At 44.8% G+C, this 27,819-nt stretch overlaps 1 protein-coding gene across 1 annotated transcript in view; it reads right to left on the reverse strand.

Annotated features, from left to right (window-relative positions):
* Positions 1–27,819, reverse strand: part of RASGRF1 (Ras protein specific guanine nucleotide releasing factor 1) — a 944,233-nt gene that overhangs the window by 489,051 nt on the left and 427,363 nt on the right. Inside the window, exons 7-8 of the mRNA XM_069222980.1 lie at positions 13,587–13,780; positions 10,179–10,288 (exon numbers count right to left, since the gene is read on the reverse strand). Of these exons, the coding sequence (XP_069079081.1) occupies positions 10,179–10,288; positions 13,587–13,780 (304 nt within the window). The remainder of the gene's footprint in view (positions 1–10,178; positions 10,289–13,586; positions 13,781–27,819) is intronic.

Consider the following 27,819-nt stretch of genomic DNA (forward strand, 5'->3'; position numbering starts at 1 on the left):
GGGTTCTATCTAAGTAAAATTTAAAAACCCTCTTTACATCTAGAGAGTGGAGTGCCCTCTCAGCTGCAGTAGACGGGTTTTGAAAGAAGGGTGGCAAGGAAATCAGCTGGTTGACATGAAAGTCCAAGATGACCTTGGGCAGGAATTTAGGATGTGTTCACATCACTACTTTGGAGGAGTGGAAAACTGTGTAAGGCTTGTGAGCACCCTGCATGTTGATGTAATTGCCACAAGGAAAGCAGTTTTCCATGTGAGGTGTTGGAGAGATGCCTTGTATATGGGCTCAAATGGATTTTGCATGAGGCACAAGAGGACCACATTAAGCTCCCATGGTGGAGAAGGGCACCTAACTGGAGGAAAGACCTTCTTTAACCCTTCGGGGAAATGTTTGATGACTGGTATCCTAAAGAAAGAGGTTTGCGAAGGACCTTTTCTGTATGCAGTCAGAGCTGCCAAATAAACTCTAATAGAAGAGGGTTGCAGACCAGATTTAGCCAGGTTTAACAAATATGGTAGACTGACATTCTCCTGGCAAAATGTAGGGTCTATCTTTTTAGAGGGACAGCAGATGCAGAATCTCTTCCATTTGAAGGAATAATCAGCTTGGTTAGATGGTGGTTTTGCCTCGTTTAGGATTTCCATACAGTCCTGTAGAAGATTTAAGTGCCCCTACTGTACTAACTCAGGAGCCATGCTGTCAAACTCAAAGAGGAGGTTGGGGTGTCCTCCAAATTCCTTCAGGGTGTCTGGCCTGCAAGGTAGCCTGAGATGTGGCCTCGCGACCAGTGAAGGAGGTCCGGGAACCACCACTGCCTCGGCCATTCTGGTGCAACGAGGATCATTCTGGCTGAAGTCGTTGAAAGTTTGAGTAGGACTGCTGGGATCAGGGGAATTGGTGGAAAAGCATACAGAAATTTGTAGGACCAGTCTATCTACTGAGCATTCCCTAATGATTCTGGATTGTAAAACCTAGGGGCTAAGCCATGGCATTTTGGTTTTCCGCTGTGGGGAAAAGGTCGATAGAAGGTGAGCGCCACAAATGGAAGGTATATTGAACGATGTCTTTGTTCAGCACCCACTCGTAGTTCTCTTTGAGAACTCTGCTGAGGGAATCCGCTTGTACATTCTGAATGCCCGGAAGGTGAGTTGTTACTATCTTCAACTTCCAGGCAAGGAGCCAGTGCCATATCATCTGGGCCTCTTGAGACAAGACCCTGGATCTGGTTCCCCCCGCTTGTTCAGGTAATAAATACATAGTGGTTGAATTTTCTGTCTGAACAAGCAAGGTGTTGGTGTTGAAGGACGGGGGAAATGCCCTGAGAGCTAGGTGCACCACACACAGCTCGAGGAGATTGATGTGGTATGACGTCTCGTTGGGAGACTAGAAGCCTTGTGTTTGTAGGTGACCCATATGAGTTCCCCATCAAAGGAGAGAGGCATCTGTCACAATGGTCTGCGATGGAGGATGTGGATGAAAAGGCATCCCTTGTAGGAGATTGGTTGGAGAACACCACCAACTGAGGGATCTGATTGCGTGGATGGATAGGATGATTCTGTCTTCTCAGTTTCCAGAGAGTTGATTCCATTGGCCCTACAGGCCCTCTTGAAGAGGTCGCATGTGGAGGTGAGCATTGGGTGTCAGAAAGATGCAGGAGGACATTGAGCCTAGAAGTGAGGAGACTGTGCGCACTGTTGAGCGTTGCAACACTTCTGGAGAATGGATAAGCCTTGTTCCTCTGAAGGACACACTTTTGCCTGTAGCGTGTCTATGGTAGCTCCTAAGTAGTGCAGCTTCTGGACAGGAGTTGTCGTGGACTTGAGAAAGTTGACATGAAGCACTAGCCGATAAAGGAGATCGCATGTCTATTTGAAGTGTAGTTGGGCTTCTGCAAAGGTGGATGCCTTGACTAGCCAGTCATCCAGAAATGGGTAGACGAAGATTCGGTGCCTTAGAAGATGTGCTGCCACATCAGCCATGAACTTGGAGAAAGCTCTGGGTGCTGACTTGAGACCAAATGGTAGGACGGTGTATTGGAAGTGTTCTTGTCCCACAACAAATCTCAGGAACTTCTAATGCTGTTTCACAATAGGGATATGAAAGCAGGCATCACGTAGGTCTCCTGAGCAAAGCCAGTCCCCCTGGTGAATCTGGGATATATTTGATGTAAGGCCAGCAACCTGAACTTTTCCTTTTGGATCCATTTGTCGGCAATCTTTAGGTCTAGAATGGGTCTGAACTCTTTCTTGTCCATTTTTGGAATGAGGAAGCTTCTTGAGTAAATGCCTTTTCCCAGCTGGTTGAAGGGAATAGGTTCTACCACTTTCTTTTCCAGCAGAATGGAAACTTCCGCCTTTAGAAGGCCAAGATGAGAAGTGGTCGACCTGGGCGGAATACTTGGTGGTGGGGTGGAAAACCTGATACATTACCCATTTTGTACAATGTTCAAGAGCCAAGTGAATTGCCAGGCAATTGGTGACGCTCCCCCCACCGGAGTGGGTAACGGATGCAGAAGAAGAAAGTTTTCAGGGTTTTGAGGCTGTAGGTTGTCGAGGGCCCTGATTGGGCTGGTGTGTCGCCCGTCCTCTTTGTTGTTTCCACTGAAGCTGGTAAGATCTTTGGAATTGCTGCTGAGTTCTTCCAGGCAGCCACTGAGTGGTTGCTCTTTGGGTTTTTCAAGGCCTACTGCCTTCAATGTGTCTACCTCAGTCTTCATCCTTGCCATTTCATCATCGGCGTGCAAGCCGAACAGAAAGGAGCCTGAAAATGGCAAGTTCTGTATGCGTTGCTGAGTGTCCGGTTTCAGTGATGTTAGACGCTGCCAGGAATGCCTCCTTAAAGTTACCCCATGGTAGTATGTATGTGCTGAGAGCACGATGAGTCCGCCGCTGCACTAATGACCTGGTTAGAGACCATGGCACCTTCTTGGACAATCTCTCAAAAATCCTCCTTCTAATCTATCGGGAGGTGGTCAGCAAAATGGAGTAGGGAGTCCCACTGGTCCCTATCGTACCTGCCCAAGAGGGCCGTGCGCTTGCCGCCTTCATGGACATTGCGGCCGATCTACAGACTTTGTGGCCTGCTAAATCCACCTTTTTACTCTCTTTGCCAGGCAGAGAGGTAGCAGAAGGAGACGTGGCGTGAGATTTGCGGGCAGCCAGTATTACCACCGAATCATGTGGAGGATTGGTGTGCAGAAACAAAGGGACTTGTTCTGGAGTACAATACTTTTTCCGTGGCCTGAAAGGAGCAGACTTAGTCATGGCCGGCGTAAGGAAGACTTCCATGGCAGGTTCCAGAAGATCTGGCACTAGTGAAGCAAAGGTCTCACAGCTATGCGCTGCTGGGGAGTCTTGAATATAACCCAAGTGGATGGAGTTGAAACAGCCATCAGAATGTTCAGTTTCGCAGCACCTTGTACTAGAACTTCTTGAAAGGTGTTTATATCGTCCACCGGTGAGGAACGAGGTTGAGGCAAATCTGTTAGTGTGGGTGAATAGTCTCTGGTGGACAACAAGGAATCTCTATGATGGTAGGAATGTGATCTTGATCTTTGTTGCGATCTGTGGTGGGAGTGCCTTGACCTTGCTGATGAACAGCCAGATGACTGATGGCCATGACAGGTATGATGGTGCTATTTTGAGTGCTGTCTGGGAGCTGGGGCGGTGCTAGGCACTTGCGGCACCGGAAGTAGTATGGGTGCCGGGAGACCCGGAGCAGCCGGCAGCAGTGCAGCCAGACCTTCAGGTGAAGGTTAAGGAGGAGGTGTAACAGGCAGCAGATGAGAGGTGTGATGGGAAGGTCGACGGAGGAAGGAACACCAGCGAAGGGGAGACAACCCTGGAATGGTGCGATTCCGATGAGGAATAGATCCTTCTCCGTTTTGCAGATTTCTGCCTCCTCGATGTCTAGGTGTAGGAGGGACCTCTACATTGAACTGCAACGGCAACGGCAACACTTCCTTTGCCGCGACATCGAGTCCAACGACGTAGATACACTCCTTGACATTGTGTGCCGAGTAGCTGGAGTCCTCGACGTCGTGTGGCGTCTTGACGTTGAGCGGCGATGTTTGTGCGACATCGAACCAGACTTCAACAGCAAACATGTTGGCGCTGTATCTCCTCTTGATGTCGACCGAGACAAAAGCGTTTTCTTGCAGAAAAATGCCCCTCAGACTTTCCACGTCCACTGGAGGCTGAGGGAAAAGCTCTGGTGGAAGACTGACCTTCCCCTCACTCAGGGGTCCCACTGGCTTCTTGCTGGCATCGTCTCTCTGCTCTCCCTTGAAGGCAAATCTTCTCCCTGTCATGAGGTAACTGCCTCTCTCTAGGCATGAGGGGATACTGGAGGACTGGCTGTTCCTAAAGAGACAGTATCCTTTTTCTCAATTTATAATGGCATCGTATGAGCTACACTGCCCTGCACTCCTTCATCCTACTTTTGCATTACAAAAAGGTTTGTGAAGGATTTTTTTTTGTTAAGCTTTCAACTCATTCATGCATTTGAAAGCATGCGCCTTAGCTATTTGTCCTTTTTAAAGCAAAAAAGATGAAGAATTTTAGACACTGTGGCCTTTCCTTTAGGCTGCATATTGACATTCTTAAGTGACTTTGCAGGCCTTCCTGAAGAAAGGCGAACATGGACACTTAAGAAATGATATTGGAAAAAGTGCTCCGGGGTCTCGGCAGGTGGGCGGTACTATTCAATGCTTATGACTATACATGGAAATCATCCACGTGAGAACTGCCTGTTAGTATGTCTTGCACTAGAAAATGTTACAGAAGTATCCTTGAGATGTGAGACAGCGATGTTCCCAAGAACTAACAATGGACGCACTGACTACAGATAGGATTGTAACAAAACAGTTACCTTACAAACCTGACGATGGGAACAGGAGAAGAGGAGCCAATCACCGACATGTGAAAGACTGTTTAGTTATGTTTCAGATTTATAGTTTAAAGCTTATTGGTCCTACTGTAAACATACGATTTTCTGACCAATGACAGTGTGAGAAGATACTTTATGGAAGTTTAACTTAGTCTGCCTGCCCTTAGAGCACTAGTCCCTTTTCTGAGTGCTACGGAGTGTTTCCTCCCTGTCCCCGTTAGAGTCCTATTCATAGAGTACCATAGTTCCATGTATTTTGTTAATTTGTGTTAATGCTAATTCTTTAGCTTACTATCCCTAAGTGGTTCAGTTAACTTGGAGCCCAACCGTGGCTGAGCCATCTCCTTTCACTGTCCCATTGCTGATGCTGACCAGACGGATGTCCACCTGACGAAGAAACTGCCTCTTGGTGACCCATTGAGGACAGGTATAACAAAGTGATATTTTTATTGTGCTAGATTTGTGCTTTCTTTTAGGTACCAACCGCTATTTTGATAGAGCCTTAGTTAGATGTTTTCCAAATTAACTTTGACTAAAATTGTTTTTTCATGAAGTCCAAACATGCTATTCTAATTGAAAGGTTAGTTACGTTGCCCGAATGTCATTCACAAAGTATTCATTCTGTATATCTGTTGAGTCTAGATGTATACTATCTCAGTTTTCCAGTTATTACTGTTATTGATTTGTACTGTATCCTTTGAGTGTTTAATTATAAATGCTTTAGCTAAATTGAGATTCTTTAGACGCCTTGGTCAGCCTGTGTTGTTTGTATATGTTTATCATTTGGTTTTGAAACTAATCTACGTGATATTAGCATTGTTAATCTAGGGATATAAACATTTTAACTTTACATAAAAGTGTGGTCATTCATGGCCAAATGGGTCATGGTGCATAGAGATTATTGACTCCAATACATTGATGGTGTTCATTGATTATGTTGTGCATATTGCTGTTGGAATTGTGAATTGTGGTGTAACATCTCTAAGCGTAGTCAAAAGGTCCATCAACCCTCTAACGCGCCCCCTTATCAATTAAACTATATAACATCAAATAAGGCCAGACGCGCTCACATAGCCACTGAGGGGGTTATTCTAACTTTGGAGGAGTGTTAATCCGTCCCAAAAGTGACGATAAAGTGACGGATATACCACCAGCCGTATTACGAGTTCCATAGGATATAATGGACTCGTAATACGGCTGGTGGTAAATCCGTCACTTTTCCGTCACTTTTGGGACGGATTAACACCTCCTCCAAAGTTAGAATAACCCCCTGAGTGTTTTAATGATTTGCAGGAGACTGATCAGAAGAGAGAATTGTTCCAGTTCTGTTCTGCACCTCAGTTTTTGTAGTTTCAGGCATTCACGGCGGATACTAGTAGTCGCCATGCGTTCCATTCTGCATGCTCTTTGTATGTTTGTATAGAGTACAAACCACACTCGGGAGCCACATGTGCATCAATGGAAGGTTGTTAGAAGATGATTCATGGTTACATATTTATTTATTTGTTTTGCAGAGCACTGGCTTGTGACAGATAGTCACTTCATACTGGAAAGCTGTAGTGTTTTAACAGATATTGTACATAGTAAGTACTGCAAAATCATGCAGTGGACTATGCCGGGGATTCCATTTTGCATTACAGGAGGCATATATTTATATTTACAATTTAACAAAGCTGCCTCATAATGCAGTGCTATCTTTGTTAAAGCAATTTAGCTAACATCCCCAGTCTTCATTTTTTCTTCCAGTAAACGTTCTTGAGGATGACATCCCTGTTGCAGCGAAAGGGAAGGCAAAAAAATCCTGCTATTGTCATCTGGTCAGCTCGATATTTCAATACAGAAAAGAACAGGGAGAAACGTTATATTTAAAACTGTGTAACTTGGGCATATGTGCATATGGAGATAGCGTGAAAGCTAAACATTCAAGGTGTAACAAATCAGAAGAAAGGATGTGACACCTAAATAAGTGGTAATTCTGGTTGTTCATTGTCAACTTGTCCAGATGAAAGGACAAGTTTAGAAGGCACTACTCTTTGTAAACCGCATGGTCACCATTGGTCCAAGTCAACAGTGAGCCTCCACATAGAAGTGCGTGTGATGTAGGAATTCTGAAAAGAAGAGTGAATCACAGGAAAGGCCCAGCAACACTAATTTTCATGGGAACTGCCAGAGACACGAATATTTGGCCCTAGCTCATATGTATGTATATGGTATTTGTTTTGCAAGAACTCAGCAAAAAAAGGCAGTGATATGCTGTAGATTGTCAAAGTCTAGCATAAAGTCAACTATTAACGGGAGAGGAAACTGGGTTGTGGCCAGTTAAAGCACTATGATGTAGTGTTCTTTAAAGAGGTGAGTCTTCAACTCATTCCTAAACTGGAGCAATGATGGGGTGTCCTGGTGGATATGGGGATGTTGTTTTAGATTGTGGGTGTAGAGTCTGAAAAGACCTGCTGTCTTGTTTTTTCCTTTTTCACACTTATAAATCTGTGGTTTGATGGTGTCCTGGCTGAGGAGCTGGTCGTGATGGCTTTGTACATAATGCAGCTGATTTTGAAAATGGTGTTAGCTGGCAAGGGTAACAATGGAGTTCCATCAGGACAGGGGAGATGTGATCATATTTCTTTAGGCCCTGAATGAGAAGTGCTGAGTCATGTAGATTGTCCCACAGGGGTGCCAGACTGGAGTCCGGGAGGCCATGAAGTAGGGCATTACCGCCAACTAGATACAAGAGTATGATGGCTTGAACAGCAGTTCTGACGTTGCTTTCTGGAAAAATGGTTTGGCTTTCTTTATGAGAGAGAGGGGCTATCAGGCTGTCTTTATTTTTTGACATTTTCTTGAGGGTGAGATTGGTGTCTATGGTGAATCTAAGCGACTTTTCATTTGATGAAAGTAGGGATTTGAAGCCATTAAATGTCACTAATCCAGGTTTGTATGATATCTTGTCTGTGGTTCTTGGCACAAAACAGGAATTCTGTATTTGTTGGGTACATGAAAAATTCAACTTCAACTATATATTTATATCTATGTTGAACTTGGAAAGTTAGACTACCTTTAATCTATGCATAAGAAGACACTGGTTCCTGCTGAGATACTGAATTGGTCAATGATCTGATTTCACTAAACCTCCTAAACTCGTTTCCAGTCCATAACTCATCCATTCCTCAGGTTACATATACGTTTTTACTTAGGCCATCAGTATATTTTTCTTCAGCCTATCCCCTCGGGAGGAAACAGACTCCTGTACAAGGCCCTGTGCTTTTGGAATAGGGGTCCTTTGTTTGGAGCCTGTGTGTCAGTCTCTCCACATCTCCAGTTGTTCTGAGTTTAGATTCCCATTGGTTCAGTGTGGGGACAACATTAGTCTTCTAACAACCTACACATTTGTTTGCCACTACTTTCAGGACGTGGAGAAAATAGTTCTGCTTCTGTGTGAGGGTGCTCACTTGTCAGCTCTGAAATAGGCACAGGAATGGTTCATGTGCCTAAACGTTTTGAACACTATGGCGCATTTTGATTATAAATGGTACACTTTTAGGACATGTCAAAATGGTGTGGAAATGTGTGCGTTTTTGGTCGAATCTCCTCCGATGTAATCCAACGGCATCAAAGCAGCAATTTAGCTTTTTTATATTTTATAATATATTTTACTACTTTTTTAAACAACGTAAAATAGTACAAAAAACATACATTTTTGCTCTCTACACTATGTTCCTGGGTAGCTAAAGATTCATGTGTTGTAGCTTGGGAACCGGTAAATTCAGCTTTTTGTCTCTGGTGAAGGTCAAGCTGTGCTCAGAGCAGCAATAAAACATTTTTGAGAGGGGAAGGAAGTAGTCTCAGTGATGTGAAAGCCTTGGAAACACTAATTGTTTGAACTTTGTTACGACAACTGACAGATTCGAGCATTTTCTAAGATTTGGGCATATGCAGTTTCAGATGACAGCACATGGAATTCAGATTGATTTTTCGCAATTTGACTTCTATTTAAATCTGGCTTGTGCAATCAGGTTTGTTTTTCCTGATCTCAAGTTGTGATGGGCTGCATAGATAGGAAATAAAGCTTGAAAACATGATTGGCTGCAGTTTTTCTGGGCTTGGAATATACCACAGTACGGTCTGAATTTTATTGAAACTACTCTGCACCAAAAGCAGTCTTTGAGTGCTACTGTGGTGCGAGCAGATTGTTTAGGATGAGGCAGGGCCTGGTTTCAGAGACTGGAAATATAAGTCTATGCTTAGGTGTAAACAGTTTAAATGGTAATAAATCTACATATGTAATTTTTCCTTTGTGAATAGAGCCTAAGAGTTTAGGAACCTATGCTAATAATTTTAGTTTCCCATTAGGTTTGGTTCAAGGGATATCAAGTAGTGTTTTTATTACACTACAGGTGCGACACAATGTGAAGTTTGTTGTTGAGACCCAGAGTATGACGTTTAGTGTATTTTACGTTAAGGAGAGTACAACATTTTAATTACTGATTTAGTTTTTGATGAGGAAGTGCTTGATTTAATACATCAGCCTTCCATTAAGAACAAAGCTATTCATTAATTGCCCTTTATAAGGATGCTACAAAATTCTGTCCCTTTGTCCATAGTATGCATAATGCAATATTTTGCTATGAACGTCTTTTAAGAGCATTATTACAACGTAAGCATCATTTCCATACTCCTTTTCGTAAGAGTTTCCTTTGAGGGTATAGCTTCACTCTATTAATGAGTCTTTTCAGTAAAAGGAACATATTCCCAGCATACGTATTGTTATAGCCCAAGAGATTGCTTCATTGTGGGGTTCTCTGTATTTGGGAAAGCTGTGAGAAACATTTGTTTTCTAACTGGTTTCATTGTTCTCTTTAGTCAATTTGCTTTAGGAATCATATGATTTGAAAAAGTGATTTTCGCAATAAAACGATTCAAACTGTACATTAACTGCAGGTTCCTATACATGGAAAGGGTGGAAAATATGCATTGGAAATTTGCTCATGGACTCGCTCACTCACCCACTCACTCATTCATTTGCTCACAAGCAGCCTTAACAGCAGGCATTTTGAGCTATCTGTAGTCAGGTGTGTGTGCACAGCTTTTCCCTATCAGTGTCACACAGGAGCACCCGAAATATATTTAAATGAAGGGGCGCACTGGGGTGTTTTCACCATTCCACATCCTACCCTCGAATGAAATAAAAGGCGGTGCGGAGTGGGGTGTGGCGGAGATGTCATGGTCCAGCAACAGAACGAACGACAGCCGCCGCATTCTAAACTGTGGTATAAGCCAGTGATGTCATACTCACCGGGACAGCTCTTCCAGTTTGGATTTGGCATAGTCAAGGCTGTTCCTCTCCACGTGCTCATGAGGCGTATGTGCGAGCAGCTCATGCAGCGTCAGGATATACCTGGGAATCTGAGAAACGAAAACGTGTCAGCTCTTCAGGAGGTTGATGGGTGAGATCTCTCTGCAGTATTATGTGTTTTTAACTTTAAAGGCATTTGCACTGTTGTTTTTTTGTTTTTAATGGGGATACTGTTTTACGGAGGTAACCAGCAGGTGTTCGTCACCTTCTCTGTTTTCCTCCAGTTTGTATGATATGCATCTGTGGATACCAACGTGTAAATGTTCTTTGTGTTGTCTGTTGTTAACTTGTTTGAGTGTTTTTTTAAATGGCGTGTTGAAGGTTAGTAGAATTAACTGTAAAAATGACTTAAATTTGGGTAGTTCAGAACCATTTTCGGCCGTTTTTACTTAACACAGTGGAGGTCAGAAGCATTTTCGCTAAACGCTATATTTGTACGACACTTTATGTGAAACGCACAATACGATGGACACACAAGGAAAACAGCGATTGGATGTAACGTATGTCACCCAGCTTAAAGACCCTACTGCCACACTGCCAGTCAGTGCCAACTCTTAGCGCTGATGGTGCTGGGTGCATCAATCATTTTCGACGCTGTCCCCTATGACCTGCTCCTCGGTTTCCCTCACTACCACCAGGCAAAACTGTCCCTCGTCTCTTCATAGCCCCTCTGGCACATACATTTCATTTGTTTTAAAGCACTGGTAAAGGCTGACTTTACCAACAAGATTGTATATCTACCAAAATGAACTCTCTTCTAGCAACATTAGGAATAGAGAATCAAAGACGGGAGAAAAATGACATAACAACCTAACCTATTTCATGCAGTTTGCATGCAGCTCTTTGAGGACAGTTCATAACAGTCGCTGTTCTACATTGGAGCTGTATCTTATGAACCTTGGCAACAAAAAAACCTCAGTGCTAAAAGTAGTAATCCATTCAGCTATCCACATAAAATACAGATCTGTGATCTGCACAGTACGCATTCTCTGCAGCACGCATATTAACCCTATGCGCTACTTCATGGCGAGTCAAAGCTGCCACTAGATAAAACTCCATCTGTCTCTCTAGGAGGAACATTAATCACAAGAGGTATCACAGCACCCCCTCCCAGAGGTCAGTGCCCAGTGCGGCCCACCAGTTGCACTTCCATAAAGCCTGCCCTGCTGCCGGTGGTAAACACTACATTTCTGCCACAGAGTGGCAGTGACTAGACAAAGCCTTTTTACAATGCTGGACCGTACATTTAATGTTGCTTGTCTGAAGTCATTACAAAGGCTCGGGTAGGGAGGTTGAGTAAGGAAGTGCCAGACTGAGCCTCATTGAAATCATGTTTATGGATTCCTGTTTTCAGTTTCTATTTGTCGTGAATTGCTGTGTTTTCAAAACTTATATCAATCACTGGTTATTGGTGTTTATATTTTAGTGTGCCATGAAAATCATGGGTTAGACTTTTCCAGCATCACATTTTTTTCCTAAGTTACCAGATAGGTGTGAGACTACTTGGAAGGGGCACTGTAGAAACTGAAAGGAGGTGAAATGCTAAGTATGCTTGTGTATTTCGGGGTCTGGACACATATTTAATGCAGCCTTACACTTCTATTCAGAGTTGGAATATTGTGAGGAAAGGGCTGCATTAAGTTCTTGCACTTCACTCTATCAGAATGGCAAGGATAAACAGCCAAGGGTGACTTCTTGAAAGAGGTAAAGGTTAGAAGCTCAGTCAGAAACTCTAATACGATATGACATGTTATCAAATGTATTCCACGCAATGGACTGGGACACCACAGTACAACAGTAAACACACAGGATAATAGGATACTGCCCAGTAACCCCTGACTGCCACAGTACCCAAAGAAAAGGCCTCCCAGTTCTACATCTGTGTTCCTCTCGCCAACTTTCAGATGGAAAAGATGCCACTGCCTTTGCCAAGGCCAAGAGGCAGCACAAGCATAACAGGAGCCCTAATGCCAGCGCTTCTCAAGAGACGTGCTCCCCACCCCCCCAGTAGAGGCTGGCACTGTGATTCTGAGGGTAGAAGAAAAGGGCCTGATGCAAGATTGCTGGGTAGAAAAACATATCCCACTCATAATAAAGCCCCAAGGATACATTGTTGTCTGACCACTTCAGTCTCCCAGGGCATTGATGGTTCAACAAGGGCAGTAGCATGCTGTGAGTCCCAGGCGATATCTCAGGTAAAATCTTAATTTAAAACTACTAGGACTCTGAGCACAGGACATTTATGGGCACCTCATGCTGCGGTCTGTTGTAAGATGCACTGGGTTGCAAACAGGTGCAACAGCCAAAATGATCTTTGCATTGTCTGCACTATACCACACCCCACTGGTTCCCCCCTCTTTATCCGCTGTCCTCTATTCCTAGACTCTGTTCCCAGTCACCCTTCCTCCACCACCTGCCTCCACTTGTCTTTCTCTATTCTCTTGTGCCCCTCCATTGTCTGCTCCATTCTGGTTCTCCTATCGCCATTCTTCATCTTTATTCTAACCCCAACCCTTTAACGCTACTCTCTTTCCCAGGTGCACCTACTGGCCACTTGTTTCCTCTCTGACCTACTGCCGGCTCTTGTCTTCCATCCCCTCTCTAGTTTGCCCTAACCTCCGGTACTACCTTTCAGAGACTCTGCTCTCCAATCTCTTACTTCATTCTCCTCTACTCTTTTGTTCTTTTCCCTCACTCTCCCCTGCTCCCCAGTTACCATAATCCTCATTCTCCCTTTTCTCATGCCTGTTAACCATTTCTCACTACCTTCTCCCCACTGAGTGTGTCTGCTGCATTATTATTCTCCCCTCACCCACTTTCACTTTCCACACCCTCAACTGCAACTTCACTTTTTTCCTACTCACCATAATCCACATTGTTCATCCCATCTTCCATACTACTCTTCATCCTATTAACACTCTTCTTCGCTCCTTCTGCTCCACCACTTTTTGCACTCTCCCATGTACCTTATCCCTCCCCCTAATTCATTCCTGTTGAGCATGCACTCCTCCTCTCCCACACTATACCTTCATCCTGCACGTTATCTACTGCTACTGTCTTAGGCTGTGCCTCTAAATAAAGGCAGCCCATCAGCATGTTCTCTTGCTCCCTCCCCCATGTACGGAATCTACTGCTACTGTCTTAGACTATGTCTTTGAGTAAAGGCGCATGTCTCCTTGCTCTCTCCATGTGTGGTCTAGGGTGCCCACCGGTGCTGTCTTATGCTGTGCCCATTGGCATCTCCCCTTGCTCCCTCCATCATGCACGGTATCTACTGCTGCTGTCGCTTTACGATGACAGCATCCCTTCAGCAACCCCCTTGCTCCAAGATATGGACTCAGAACTCACCTGAAACATAGGGTAAGTGAGGAAGGTCTCCAGGGTGCGCTCCTCGCAGTCGGGCTTGGCCTCATACTGCTTCAGCAGTTTGTCGAAGTCCCGGTTTTGCTTGCAGTGGGCAAGGATCTGCAGGCTGTACTGGTGGTTGCGCACAAACTCCTGGTAAATGTTCAGCATTGGCAGCAGGATGTCGAATAGGTCAGCTGCAAGAGACAGCCAAGAGAACAGTGGTTACAGAAGTAACTGTATGCAGAAGAAGAGCAGTGTATGGGAGTCCCGAACTTCACCACAGTCCTTTTAGCCTTACCCGGTACTTTCTAATTAAAGTATTACGTTTTTCCCAAGAAGTGAAGGTACTCTCCCCCTCAAAATAAAAAAGTGCTGGTACTCAGTACCGGACAGTACCGGCCCATTTAAAGCATTGCATTATACCAACAACTAACAAAGTGCCCCGGTACTTCCTGGCAACAAATAACCCAGTGCCCATGGCCCTTCATGCCAACAGCTAACACAGTGACCCTGGTACTTGACACCAACAATAAAACCAGTGCCAGGCTATCCCACGCCTGGAACCAATCCAGTGCCCTTAGTACTTCATACCAACAACTGCTTCTTGAACCCCTTACCCACAACTAACGCAGTGACCCCTGGTATCTAACGCAGTGACCCCTGGTATCTCAAACCAACAACCCACCTCCCTCGTAGCCTATGCCAAACCTACCCTGGTGCCCCGAGCACCCCAGGCCCATGACCTTTAACATTCTTTGTCAACATTCTTTAACTCCTGAAAAAACGACACGCTCTTTGAAATTAATTTGCAATTTCAGCTGTCTTGAATTCTTATCAAACTTCGAATCCCATAAGAAATTCTCCGTACAAGATCTCCATTTCTCCTTTCATCCATGGCTTCCATCTTCCCCATTCCTTTCTGCCACCACCTTACAGGAGCCAATCTCTGCTTCACATCCTCTTATCTTCCTCTCAGCGCCTCTGCCACAAATGGCCCTTCCCTCATTTCACTTGAGCGTCCCTTTCTCCTCCCGTTGCATGGCCTCTCTCCTCTCCTGTTATATCTATAAAGATTCTGCCTCACCCAATACAATTGGCTAGGTAAACAATTGCACAAATGGAGAGGATAGAAATCTTAGCTGGAGATGGATCAGGACAGCAGATCTTATTTTGAAAGGCAAATGCTTCCAGCATTATTTCTTTATACAACGGTAATTATTGACAGCAATGAGGTTACTCCAGACGTAACCTAGTGCAGTGAGTTTTACTCCCAGGCTGAGATTATAACTGTCAATATTTTCTAATTACCACCGGCAGCATTCCTACCGCTCTTACTGTAACGACCCCCAAATTAGAAAATGCCCCTAGTTAACTATAGTGAAACCATCAGGATTGTGAGCTAAGACACAGTATGTTGCGGCTGCATGAAGTACTAAGGCCCACATGTACGTAGCTTTTTTATGGTTGCGAATCGGCCATTTGCGACCAAACAAAAGCATTATCTTATGTACAAAATCCTATTTTGGGATTTGGTAACCTATTACTGAATCGCAAAATAGGTTTGCAACTCGCTATTAGGAAGGGGCGTGTCAAAGGCGTCCCTTCCTATCTGCGACTTGCAGGGGGATGTATGATTGTTTTGCGACCGGGGATGTGGTCGTAAAACAATCACAGTTACCATTACTTTCAAATTGGTGGTAAAACATTTGCAAACAGGATGGGGTCCCCTTTGTGAACGGGAGGCGCCAAAATTTTTTCAGAGCAGTCAGTGGTCCGGACCCCTGCCTACTCTGATAAAATGAAAAGGGAACTTTTCATTTTTTTCTGTAATGCATCCTGTTTTCCTTTAAGGAAAATGAGCTGCATTCAAGAAATGCTTTATTTAAAAAGCAGTCATAGATATGGTGGTCTGCTGACCTTAGCAGGCCACCATCCCTGTGAGTGTGGCCACTCCTAAATGGGTTGCAAATTGCGACCTGGCTCATGAATATTAATGAAGCAGATCCTTTGCGACCCATTTGCAAATCGCAAACAGTGTCTGTTGTACATCAGGTTTTGCGAGTCACTAAATGTCGCAATTTGAGAGTCCCAAAACCTGACGTTAGTAAATGTGGCCCTAAATGTGCAAGAAAAGGCTGATTGTCTCTGTCCTACTGTAAAATTTTGAAACTGAAAGCGAGAACTCCCTTAGCTATACAGATTTGTTCTAATACTTCTCTCACAGCTATGCAAAGGGTATCTTTCACCTCTATGTTAGGAGCTTGTATGGTGTGAATATGTTTATTGTGGTTTGTTTTGTGGAAGCTGCAGATAAGTAGGGTTGTGCAGAGCACATGGACAAAAACGGAGGTGAATCGCTCTGCATGTAAACTAGAGAAACAGACGGATTTCTATCCTGAAACACTCGCAAACTGGTTCGTAGTTGGCTGTGAAATGAGCACCTTTTGCCCACTGTACGATCCCATCCCAATTTCTGGTCAGCAGGTTAAACCCTCTTTGCCTACCAGGCACCATCAGACCACTCTCCATGCCCACTGTGGCCCCATGTCTGAGCCCTAGCGCAAAGTAAGTGATCAGTACTTCTTTGCCTCATTCATATATTGTCCTGTCAGTGCTAATCCATTCTCTTCTCAGCAGCATTAAAAACCCACCTTGTCATAACATCAGAGGATGAAATTGTCTAGAACATTCTGTTTCCCACTTACTTCCTCTTACCACATACTGGCCCAAATGCCCCCTAGCACTCCTGAAGCAAAACAATATAACAACCTAGAACACAACAGATTAGCATCGCCTCTCTCAGAGCTTTTCTTTGCACCCAGGCAATGCGCCAGATGGAGTCAGGGCTGCTACATGTTGAAGTGGAATAATGGGGTACTGGGTCAGCTGAACCTTCAACTACCAGTGGCAAAAGTACAACCTGTCAGACATATCACTTCGCGCACACCCCCACCTGAAACAGAGTGTTCTCCCGGGGAAACAAGATATAACTATCTGTTAGAAGTATGCAACAGAACCGAATTCCCAGTGTCTTTGTCCTCTTGCTCCCACACAAAACCAAGGATTTACCCATCGCACTCTTAGTATTAACAGGCACTATGCGCTTATTCAGCCTGTATCAGACAGGCTCTGCCCCTTGTTCAGTGGGGTGTCCTTCATCGCTCCAATGAATCCGTGTAAATCCTGGTCTAGGTACACCCAGCTTCCGCCATCCTCCAGGCATTCCAGGGATCATCTAATGTGGAGCCTGGGTTCACTTGTGTGCTGCCTTCATTTGTCTCTGGTTACACTTAGTCTGTTCAGGTGTATTGAAAAAGTGATAAATTATGGCGGTGCCCCCGAACAAGGCCTTGCTGCAAATACCACAATGTACATGAGGTTCCTGCTCCAAAGCAGATCTTTACCGACTGAAAGTTAGTTTTGTTACTGTACCAAATGGGTATAATGGTGAAATGGGCACAGGTCACTACACAGTAATTTTAATATCACTGCTCAATGAGAGTGCACACACAGAGTCTGTGAGAGAATGTTGTGTGGATGCGAGTAACCAAGACCACCGAGGATTAATCCTGGCATCCCAAACTGCTTTTCAGTGAGCTGCACTGTGAGTAGTTGTGAGTATATGTGTAAATTGCATTGTATCTGTGTAAGCTACACTATGGGGATCTGTTTAAGATCCGCTGTGTTGAAAAGATGACAAATCCATGTAGTAGTTAAAGGCTTTACTCTGGCAGCACAGAAAAACACTTTCCAGGAAGGCAGTCAGAGATAAACTGCTCGCACTCTGCATTCCATAAAAGAAACACTCCACAGAATTCAGAAAACAATCTAAATCATAACATTGACATGTGCATGTTAACAATAGAAAGACAATGCAACACACATTCCTCCTTTAAAAAAAAATAAACAAACAAAAACAGAACATAAGAGTAATAACTATATACAAAAAGAATGCATAGCAAAATAATAAATATACACAAAAGGAATGAATAGCAAGGTGGAAAAACCATACAAATATCACAACCCTAACCAGAATAAAAAGAAGCACTATTTCAGAAATTCAGCAAATTTTGCAGGTGGCTGTCTGATCTTGCTTGCACATTTGACTCGAGGATCAGTATCCCTTGTTATTTCACTCACCAAATCTGACCTGTTGGGACTCTCTCCACTCACTTGACCTCTCATGTTATCTTGCAACACGGAACTCTTCACCCTATTCTGAATGCCTTGGTGAACTTCTTTATTAAATTTCACTCAAATTCTTCTGTCCTCATTGTCTGCATCACCACCATCTACCTGTTATGCCATTAATTGTGTTTGACCACTGACTTTGCAGATGAGCTGTGTTTTTCCTATTGTGTTCACACCGAACCCTAGCGTGATAAGAGAGTGTATATTTTGTGTTTTCCTCTCTACTCAGCCCTGGGAACAAGCGAGGTTTGGAGACTTGGCCACTCTCCAACTCTTGTTCTGTTCCCACTCTGATGTACAATAGCCAGCATGTTTTTAGTAAGGGGCCTGTTAGCAGGCTTTTTCATTATAAGACGGTGTCCCTGGGCAGCAGCAAGGGGGAATTTTCCAGGACTTCATTCAGGAGCAGACTTCAGCTGCCTGACCTCCCGTTTGGGTGGAAAATCTCTTTCTCACAGTTGAACAGGAGTCATGAGAAAGATGACGAGCAGTGATAAGCCATACGGTGATGAATTTGGACTTTTATTCTTTGCTTTGAAGTTATGCTATAATATAATCACATGTATTTGCTGTGTATATTGCAATTGAGAATCACTTTAATATATTTTGCTTTCATTGCTGTGACTACTTTTAAACGTGTTCTTCCCGCCTACTAATCTCGTCTCTCAGGAACCTCGTGGTGAAGTAATAATAATAAATGTCTTCTTTAAACTAAGAAGTGCATTCCAGCGAAGTTTTGCCAGCTCGGTCATAAGATAAGTAAAGCAACAACATTTTGGTGTGAGTCGTCAGTCTGGGAGTCGAATTAGAGATGGGAGGTGCACGATTTAAAAGTGTAATTATTTTTGTTGTTTAGAGAATTAAAGAAGCACGGCAGACCATGTTTGAAAATGCATGTGAAGTTAAAATGCCTTATGGTGCTGTGAGAAACATGTTTTCTTGTTTATCAGGACTTTGTGAGTCTTGGGCTGAGTGCTTGGATAAAGCAAAAGTGTTTTCATATTTAGAAAATGTGCTTTTTGAAAGAAATGATGTCCCTTTTAATTCTTGACAGAAGGGTTTGGATACTTTGGGGGTCATTCTGACCCTGGCGGCCGGTGGCCGCCAGGGCCACCGACCACGGGAGCACCGCCAACAGGCTGGCGGTGCTCCCACGAGCATTCTGACCGCGGCGGTTCAGCCGCGGTCAGAAGCGGAAAGTCAGCGGTCTCCCGCCGACTTTCCGCTGCTCGGGGGAATCCTCCATGGCTGCGGAGCGCGCTCCGCAGCCATGGGGATTCTGACACCCCCTACCGCCATCCTGTTCCTGGCGGGTCTCCCGCCAGGAACAGGATGGCGGTAGGGGGTGCTGCGGGGCCCCTGGGTGCCCCTGCAGTGCCCATGCCCATGGCATGGGCACTGCAGGGGCCCCCGTAAGAGGGCCCCGCAAAGTATTTCAGTGTCTGCCATGCAGACACTGAAATACGCGACGGGTGCAACTGCACCCATCGCACCCCTGCAACTACGCCGGCTCAATTCTGAGCCGGCGTCCTCGTTGCAGGGGCATTTCCTCTGGGCCGGCGGGCGCTCTTTTGGAGAGCGCCCGCAGGCCCAGAGGAAATGTTAGAATGGCCGCTTGTGACCGCGGTGCGGTCATTTGGCGGCGGAACCTTGGCGGACGGCCTCCGCCGTCCGCCAAGGTTAGAATCAGGCCCTTTGTCTGCTTACAGAAAAATGCATGAGAGATGTAGGCAGTTAGAACATGAAAATAAGAATTTACGTGAGCAAATTAGCCAGAACAAATTATTGCAAGATAAAACTGAAATTTATAAAGCTGTTGCAGGAGAATCTGGCTTTTCCCATTCCAGTAATGAGGAGGTTAAAAAAGGTGGGGGCCAGTGTGAGTCTCATGAGCAGAGCAGCCCACAGTTTTTGGCAGTAGTTCAAGTGCATTCCTTAAAAGATTACACTGAGCACGAAGTTGAGAATGTTATATTCAGACCGCTTTTGCAAAGTACGATGTGTAAAATTAATTCAGACAAGGCAGAGGTACTGTCACAAAATGTGCAGTTTCTGAGAATTCAGTGGAATCCAGAAAATAGACAGATGTTGTCACAGGTAAAACAAAATATTTTAGAGTTTCTTACTACTTGCACTAAGCAAGAGACACCGAGTTTCACAGGCTTGTTTGATTTTTGGAAACAGTATAGCCCTCATCTGAGTAAAATCTTAACACTTTGGTACAAAGTAACTAGGAAAAAACATGAGTTTGAAGGGAGTGAGAAGCAGCTGCGTGCTTTTAATTTGGCATATGAGATAATTCAACAGACTTTAGATTTATGTGCAGTGCACGAGGGAAACACTGATTTACATGTAAATCAGGAACAAGGGAGGACAAGGGTGCCCCTGGAACTTTGGATTAGAAAACTATCTGACTTTGTGGAGCACTGTACCCCTTTTGAAAAACAGCTTTTGAATTGTTATTGGGCTCTAGTGAATACTGAGCAAATGACATTAAATGATAATGTAATTCTGAAACCTGAACTATCAATCATGCAGTGGGTGATGAGTTCACCTAAATCTCACAGTATAGGACAGGCACAGGAGGCTAGTATCATACTCTGGATCTAGTACATACAAAACAGGGCTCGAGTCACTGCAGCCCTGCATGAACAGGTGTCACAAGCCCCTTTACAGGATGAGGAGAGAGTGCAGAAGGTGCCATAGGCAAAAGAGTTACCAGTGAAATTGAGTGCACCATTTGAATTCTTGTCCCCTGAGGATAGAAAGCGGGTTTGTTTGACTAATGATTCATTGAAATGCATGGATACTAAAAGACAATGGATAGCAGTGTTATACAATCCAGTTACTGAAAAGTTGTTGTCTACCACAGGAGAAGGAAAAATTAACCAATATGCAGAGTTGTACAATGTGTGTCAGACTTTAAAGCAAGAGCTGCTTGAGATGTGTCATTTTTACACTGATTCTTGGTTCACTGCCAATGGATTAGCCGTTTGGTTTTCCACATGGCTTGTACATAACTGGTTCAATTCCCTTGCAGATGTTAAAGAAAAAAGTGCAAAGACAGAAGTGTCAATCCAGAATTCTGACTTGGTGGGGATGGCTAAGTGGGTGCACTAGAAATGTGGACAGCTGGGAAAAAGGCCACTTACAGGTGGGCATAGATTAGAGAGATGCACATTCCCCTAGATTTGATACAAACTGTGATTTTGCAATGTCCTATTTGTCAGCACACACAGCAGAGATCTGTCCCACAAACAGTCAAAGATCAGTTGGAAAGAGGAAAGTTACCAAGTCAGATGTGGCAAATTGATCAGGTTTTAGGGGGAGTGATTGCTGCAGATTACCAAGTCAATTTCAATATGATGCTGATAACTAGAAGATAATCTGATTCATTCATACAGATTTGAGACAGAATTGACCAACTTGTCATAAGTGCAGTGAATGGAGGTTTGGTAAGGAAGGAGTCTGCCCCAGCCCTTCTGACAGTGCAAGGAAAAGGAAGCTATGGTGCAGCAGATAAAAACCTCAGTGCTAAGGTGTGGGTTGAATCCCCAAATGACCCTCCAGAACCTGCAGAAATCATAACAAAGGGTCCCAATAACGTCCTGCTGATTATATAACAAGGAAAACAGAAAGGAGGGCACATTTCAAATGACAAATGTTATTTGCAAGAAAAGTCATACGTTTTTCTTTTGCAGATCCTACCACGACTCGCCACTGACCATGGCTGTGCTGTGGGGTCTCCCTTTGGGTATTTACGTGTGGGGTTGGGGGAGGGACCGCACCCCCAACCTGACCCTGATTGATTAAAGTACAAACCCCATGGATCCATTTTGCGCAACTGGCGCCTTCAGTTCAAGTTCTACATGGGATCAATATAAAGTTTGTCAACTTGTTTCATTACATTCTTCCACTGGAACTAAGCAACACTGCCAGTTTACTGTCTGTGTTTTTTCGTGAGGAACCCTGAATTTCACTGACATTCCGGCAAGCCTTTCAGGTGGACGGGGTACCTTTACATAAGTAGAACTCATGCTACAGCAACTTGCTGTTTTAGAGACACTATTCAATCAGTTATTATCCCAATCAGAGTATATAAGTTTCAGTCTTTTCATTGTAGATGTATCTGATTTGAAAGGTTATGAGATCAATATGTTAATCCACTTCCATTGCTTTACAGTGATTGTTTTTTATCATTCAAATCTGATTTGCTTATAATGTTTTTGTTTTTTTGTTTTTTTGTTTTTGTTTGAAATAAGAGGAATGTAAACTAAAGTCGTTGGTCATAGGGTGGAGATGTTATGCCATTACTTTTGTTTGACCACTGACTTTGTGTTTCACCACTGCGCATATTAGTTGTTCAATGTTCACCAGTAGCACATTACATGTTGTATTCAGTTTAGCTGCCTATTCACTTTAACATGACATTTGACATTACATTCTGTATTCAGTTTAGCTGCCTATTGGCTTTAACGTGGCATTAGACATTACATTTTGTATTTAGGTTAGCTGCCTATTGGCTTTATCGTGGAGTTAGACATTGCAGATGAGCTGTGTTTTTCCACATGGTAGACCAAGCTGTGATTTTTGTATTGTGTTCACACCGAATCCTAGCGTGATAAGAGAGCGTATATTTTGTGTTTTCCTCTCTACTCAGCTCTGGGAACAAGCGAGGTTTGGAGACTTGGCCACTCTCCACCTCTCCTTCTGTTCCCACTCTGATGTACAGTAGCCAGCATGTTTTTACTAAGGGTCCTGTTAGCAGGCTTTTTCATTATAAGACGGTGTCCCTGGGCAGCAGCAAGGGGGAGTTTTCCAGGACTGCAGTCAGGAGCGGACGTCAGCTGCCTGACCTCCCGTTTGGGTGGAAAATCTCTTTCTCCCAGTTGAACAGGAGTCATCAACTTGCAGGCATAAGAAAGATGATGAGCAGTGATAGGCCCTACGGTGATGAATTTAGACTTTTATTCTTTGCTTTGAAGTTATGCTATAATATAATCACATGTATTTGCTTTGTACATTGCAATTGAGAATCACTTTAATATATTTTGCTTTCATTGCTGTGACTACTTTTAAACGTGTTCTTCCAACCTACTAATCTCGTCTCTCAGGAGCCTTGTGGTGAAGTAATAATAATAAATGTCTTCTTTAAATTAAGAAGTGCATTCCAGAGAAGTTTTGTCAGCTTGGTCATAAGATAAGGAAAGCAAAACACTACCTCATCACTCACAGGCAATGGCCCTGTACACTTGGCCACCCTCTTCACATTCCACACCTTCCAGTCTTGAGTCACAACACAATTAGTGAACACTTTAACTACCTTCATACACCTACCAAATTTGGAGATACCTTTTTTTTCCAATCCTAGCTAAAGAATTCTATCTTAACCTTCCACTTCACCCTTCGTGTGCTTTCACATTCCACTTGGAATCCTACTATTTTTTGTTTTTATCCTGCTTCTTTTTACACTCTTTCTGCAACTTCCTCCAAACCACACCTTCTTTCCACTCTCCAACACTTTATTTTGAAGTACCATGGGCATAAACCTGAAACTGGATCTCTGCCTTTAAACAACATGAAAGGACTAACGTTAGTAATGGTAGGTGGAGTTATGTGGTACATCCACATATTTTCGCTCATAGAATTATTCCGATCTCCTCCACCTTTATGTGCCTCTACCATATAACCCTTTAACACACGGCTGATTCGCTCAACTTGGCAATTCTCATGAGGTTCATACAGTGTTGTAGTCACATGGTTGATACTACAATGTTTCAGGAAAGATTCCATCTCAGAGGATCTCAGTTGCACACCACTGTTGGTCAACTCTGGCCACTTGGAATGGTAATCAGTCAGGACTAAAGCAAACCGTGTGGCCGTGAATAGGGAGTTAAATGGACCAGATATAACAAATACAGCTTTTTTCCAAGGAAACACAGGCCACTCCACTGACTTTAGTGGAGCGGTACTGACTTTCAATATTTTCTCACTGTTGGCACACACTTCACATTCCCTTACAGTCCTGTCCACCATCTTGACCATTCCAGGCCAACAAAAATATGTCAGCACCAACCGTTTCATAGCAGACATCCCTGGATGCTTTTTATGAGCCAATTTAAGAATGATCTCCTGCACATCACTCATGGGAACACATTTCTCATTCTTAAATAACAGATCACCTTCAATTTCTAATTCATCTGCCACCTTGAACATGGACATACCTTCCCTCAGTTTAGGCCAACCTTCTAACACACCCTTCCTGGCGGCTTACCACATTATGTCCTTCCTCTTACTCTCCTTCCATGATTCCTCTGAAATACCATCAATCAATCAATCAATCAATAATTTATAAAGCGCGCTATGTACCCGTTAGGGTTTCGAGGCGCAAGCGGGGGTTGGGGGGGTGCTGCTATCGTTCGAAGAGCCATGTCTTGAGGAGTCTCCTGAAGGTGAGGAGGTCCTGGGTCTGGCGTAGTGAGGTTGGGAGTGCGTTCCAGGTCTTGGCGGCGAGGTAGGAGAAGGATCTGCTGCCAGAGGTCTTGCGCTGGATTCGGGGGACGATGGCGAGGGCAAGGTTGGCAGAGCGTAGTTGACGTGAGGGAACGTAGAAGTTGAGTCTGGTGTTCAGGTAGGTGGGTCCGGTGTCGTGTAGAGCCTTGTGTGCGTGGGTGAGGAGTTTAAAGGTGACCCTTTTGTCAACGGGGAGCCAGTGGAGGTCCCTCAGGTGAGGGGAGATGTGACATCGGCGGGGTATGTTGAGGATCAGGCGGGCGGATGCGTTCTGGATGCGTTGGAGTCGTTTGATGTCTTTTGTTGGGATGCCTTTGTAGAGTGCGTTGCCGTAGTCGAGTCTGCTACTGATGAGCGCTTGGGTTACCATCTTTCTGGTTCCTGTTGGAATCCACTTGAAGATCCTGCGGAGCATACAGAGGGTGTTAAAACAGGAGGATGAGACTGCGTTGACCTGTTTGGACATGGTGAGGGCGGAGTCGAGGATGAAGCCGAGATTTTGTGCGTGGTTGGCTGGGGTGGGTGGAGGGCCCAGGGCAGTGGGCCACCACGAGTCGTTCCAGGCCGAGGGGGTGCGCCCGAGGATGAGGACTTCCGTCTTGTCGGAGTTAAGTTTTAGGCGGCTGTTGCTCATCCATTCGGCGATGGATTTCAGTCCCTCGTGAAGGTTGGCTTTGGCGGTGTGAGGATCTTTGGTCAGGGAGAGGACGAGCTGGGTGTCGTCGGCGTAGGAGAGGATGCTGAGGTTGTGCTGGCGGGCCAGTTGTGCGAGGGGGGCCATGTAGACGTTGAATAGCGTTGGGCTTAGTGAGGAGCCTTGGGGGACGCCGCAGATGAGTTTGGTGGCTTTGGAGTGGAAAGGTGAGAGTCAGACCCTCTGGGTTCTGCCGGAGAGAAAGGAGGAGATCCAGTTGAGGGCTTTGTCTTGGATGCCGGCTTCGTGTAGACGGGTTAGTAGGGTGCGGTGGCAGACTGTATCGAAGGCGGCTGATAGGTCTAAGAGGATCAGGGCTGAGGTTTAGCCGTTGTCCATTTGTAGTCTGATGTCATCTGTGGCGGCGAGGAGTGCAGTCTCTGTGCTGTGGTTTCGTCTGAACCCGGATTGGGAGGGGTCTAGGATGGAGTTGTCTTCAAGGTAGTGGGCGAGCTGTGTGTTGACGATCTTCTCGATGACACTTGACACCTCCCTTGACACCATGTCCCTTATAGTGGCAACCATATCACATTCACTCACAGCACTTCCTTCATTGGACTGCTGGCACGGCAACCTGGATAAAAAAATCAGCAATCACATTTTTCTTTCCTGGCACAAATTCAGTTCTGAAGGTATATTCTTGCAATCTTGAAGTAAGCCTAGAAATGTGTGCTGTGGAATTCCATCCTCCACCAAGGGACAATATGTTGACCAATGGCTTGCTATCCATCCGCAGGATAAACTTGTTACCCCACACATAGTTCCTAAAGTGTTCAATCGCCCAGACACACACACCATTACCTCCTTCTCCATCACAGGATATCTTTTTTTCTGTGTCATTCAAAGTCTGTGATGCAAATGGCACATTCCATTCATACTTGCCACACCTCTGGGACAACACACCATGTGTCATTCAAAGTCTGTGATGCAAATGCCACTTTCCATTTATTTTTGCCACTCCTCTGGTACAATACGCCACCAATCTAATGCTTTATGTTCTCAAACACTAACTGCTGTCTTTCCAATCACACAAATTATTTTTTCACTCAATGGTTCCATCCTGGTAGCAAAATCCTTGATTAATTTGCTATAGTACTCACACTTGCCAACAAAAGGCATCAGTTGTTCTTTGTTAACAGGTGCTGGTGCCTTAATAATAGTATCTGCATTATGTTTCTTTTACACCACTCCATCACCCAACAGAGTGTGACCCAAATATTCCACAGCTTTTTGAAACATTTTGCATTTAGATACCATTAAGGTCAAACTACAGCTCTCTAATCTACTGCACACCTCAGAAATGTTTTGCATGTGTTCCTTTTCATTCCTAGAAAATATTAAAATATTATTTTTAAACCACTTTACAAAATCATTTACTTCTCAGAAAATGTGCAACATTCTTCTATGAGACGTGAAGGCTGCAGATGCCAAACCGAAAGGCATCCTATTGATTGCTACAGGCCTTGCGGTGTGATGAACGCTGTCAGTTGCTTCGAATCTTCAGACAATTCAATTTGGAAATCAAGGGTGGAAAAGACTTTGGCGCCTTCCAAAATTGACACTACCTCGTTGATATTAGGCTGCAGTGACAACCAATATATTGGCATTCAAAGCCCTCAAGTCCACACATAGGGGGTCATTCTGACCCCGGCGGTCCTCCCGGGGTCGGCGGTAGCACCGCCAACAGGCTGGCGGTGCTCCGCCGGGCATTCTGACCGCGGCGGTACAGCCGCGGGCAGAAACGGAAAGTCGGCGGTGTACCGCCGACTTTCCGCTGCCCATGGGAATCCGCCATGGCGGCGCAGCTTGCTGCGCCGCCATGGGGATTCCGACCCCCTCACCGCCATCCTGTTCCTGGCGGTTCCGCCCGCCAGGAACAGGATGGCGGTGAGAGGGGGTGTGGGGCCCCTGGGGGCCCCTGCAGTGCCCATGCCAATGGCATGGGCACTGCAGGGGCCCCCGTAAGAGGGCCCCACTTTGAATTTCAGTGTCTGCTCTGCAGACACTGAAATTTGCGACGGGTGCTACTGCACCCGTCGCACATCCTCCACTCCGCCGGCTCCATTCGGAGCCGGCATCCTCATGGAGGGCTGTTTCCCACTGGGCTGGCGGGCAGCCTTTTGGCGGTCGCCCGCCAGCCCAGTGGGAAACCCAGAATAACCGCGGCGGTCTTTTGACCGCGCAGCGGTATTCTGGCGGTTCCCTCCAGGCGGGCGGCTCCCGCTGCCCACCGGGGTCAGAATGACCCCCATAATCTCAACTTCTGGTTAGCTTTGCAAGCCAAAACAATGGGAGACATCCATTCACCTGACTCATTCTTTTCTACTATCCCCTCTTTCACAAAATCACGCAGCATTCATCTCAACTCTTCCACAACATTACTAGGTATTCCTCTTAATTTCTGTTTCACAGGAACAGCATGTCTTTTTATCCTGATCCTATGCAGAAAATATTTCAGTGTTCCCAACTTTTCACTGAAAACAGTGGAAAAACATTCTTTTGCCCATTTTTCCCCATTTCCTTCATCACTATATAGTACTTGTTCTTCACCTTCTTCAGCCAACAAAGACACAGGTTCACTAACACTGGAATTTAAGATAATTCACAGCTTACATTGATCTCTCCCACCAAGATATGCACTCCATTTACGGCCACATAAAGTTTGATTTGGAACCATCTAGCCTTGACCTCCAATTTCATGCACACGTAACCATCCATATGAATGGTAGAACCATCAAAACTCTCTGCCATTATGTCAGAGGGTTGTAACTGATAAATAACTAGAACTCCATCAAACCCTTTCCAGAAAATACTGTTGAGTTTTTATAGTTCAGG

This window comes from Pleurodeles waltl, chromosome 3_1, assembly GCF_031143425.1.
Source record: "Pleurodeles waltl isolate 20211129_DDA chromosome 3_1, aPleWal1.hap1.20221129, whole genome shotgun sequence".
Taxonomy (NCBI): Eukaryota; Metazoa; Chordata; class Amphibia; order Caudata; family Salamandridae; genus Pleurodeles; species Pleurodeles waltl.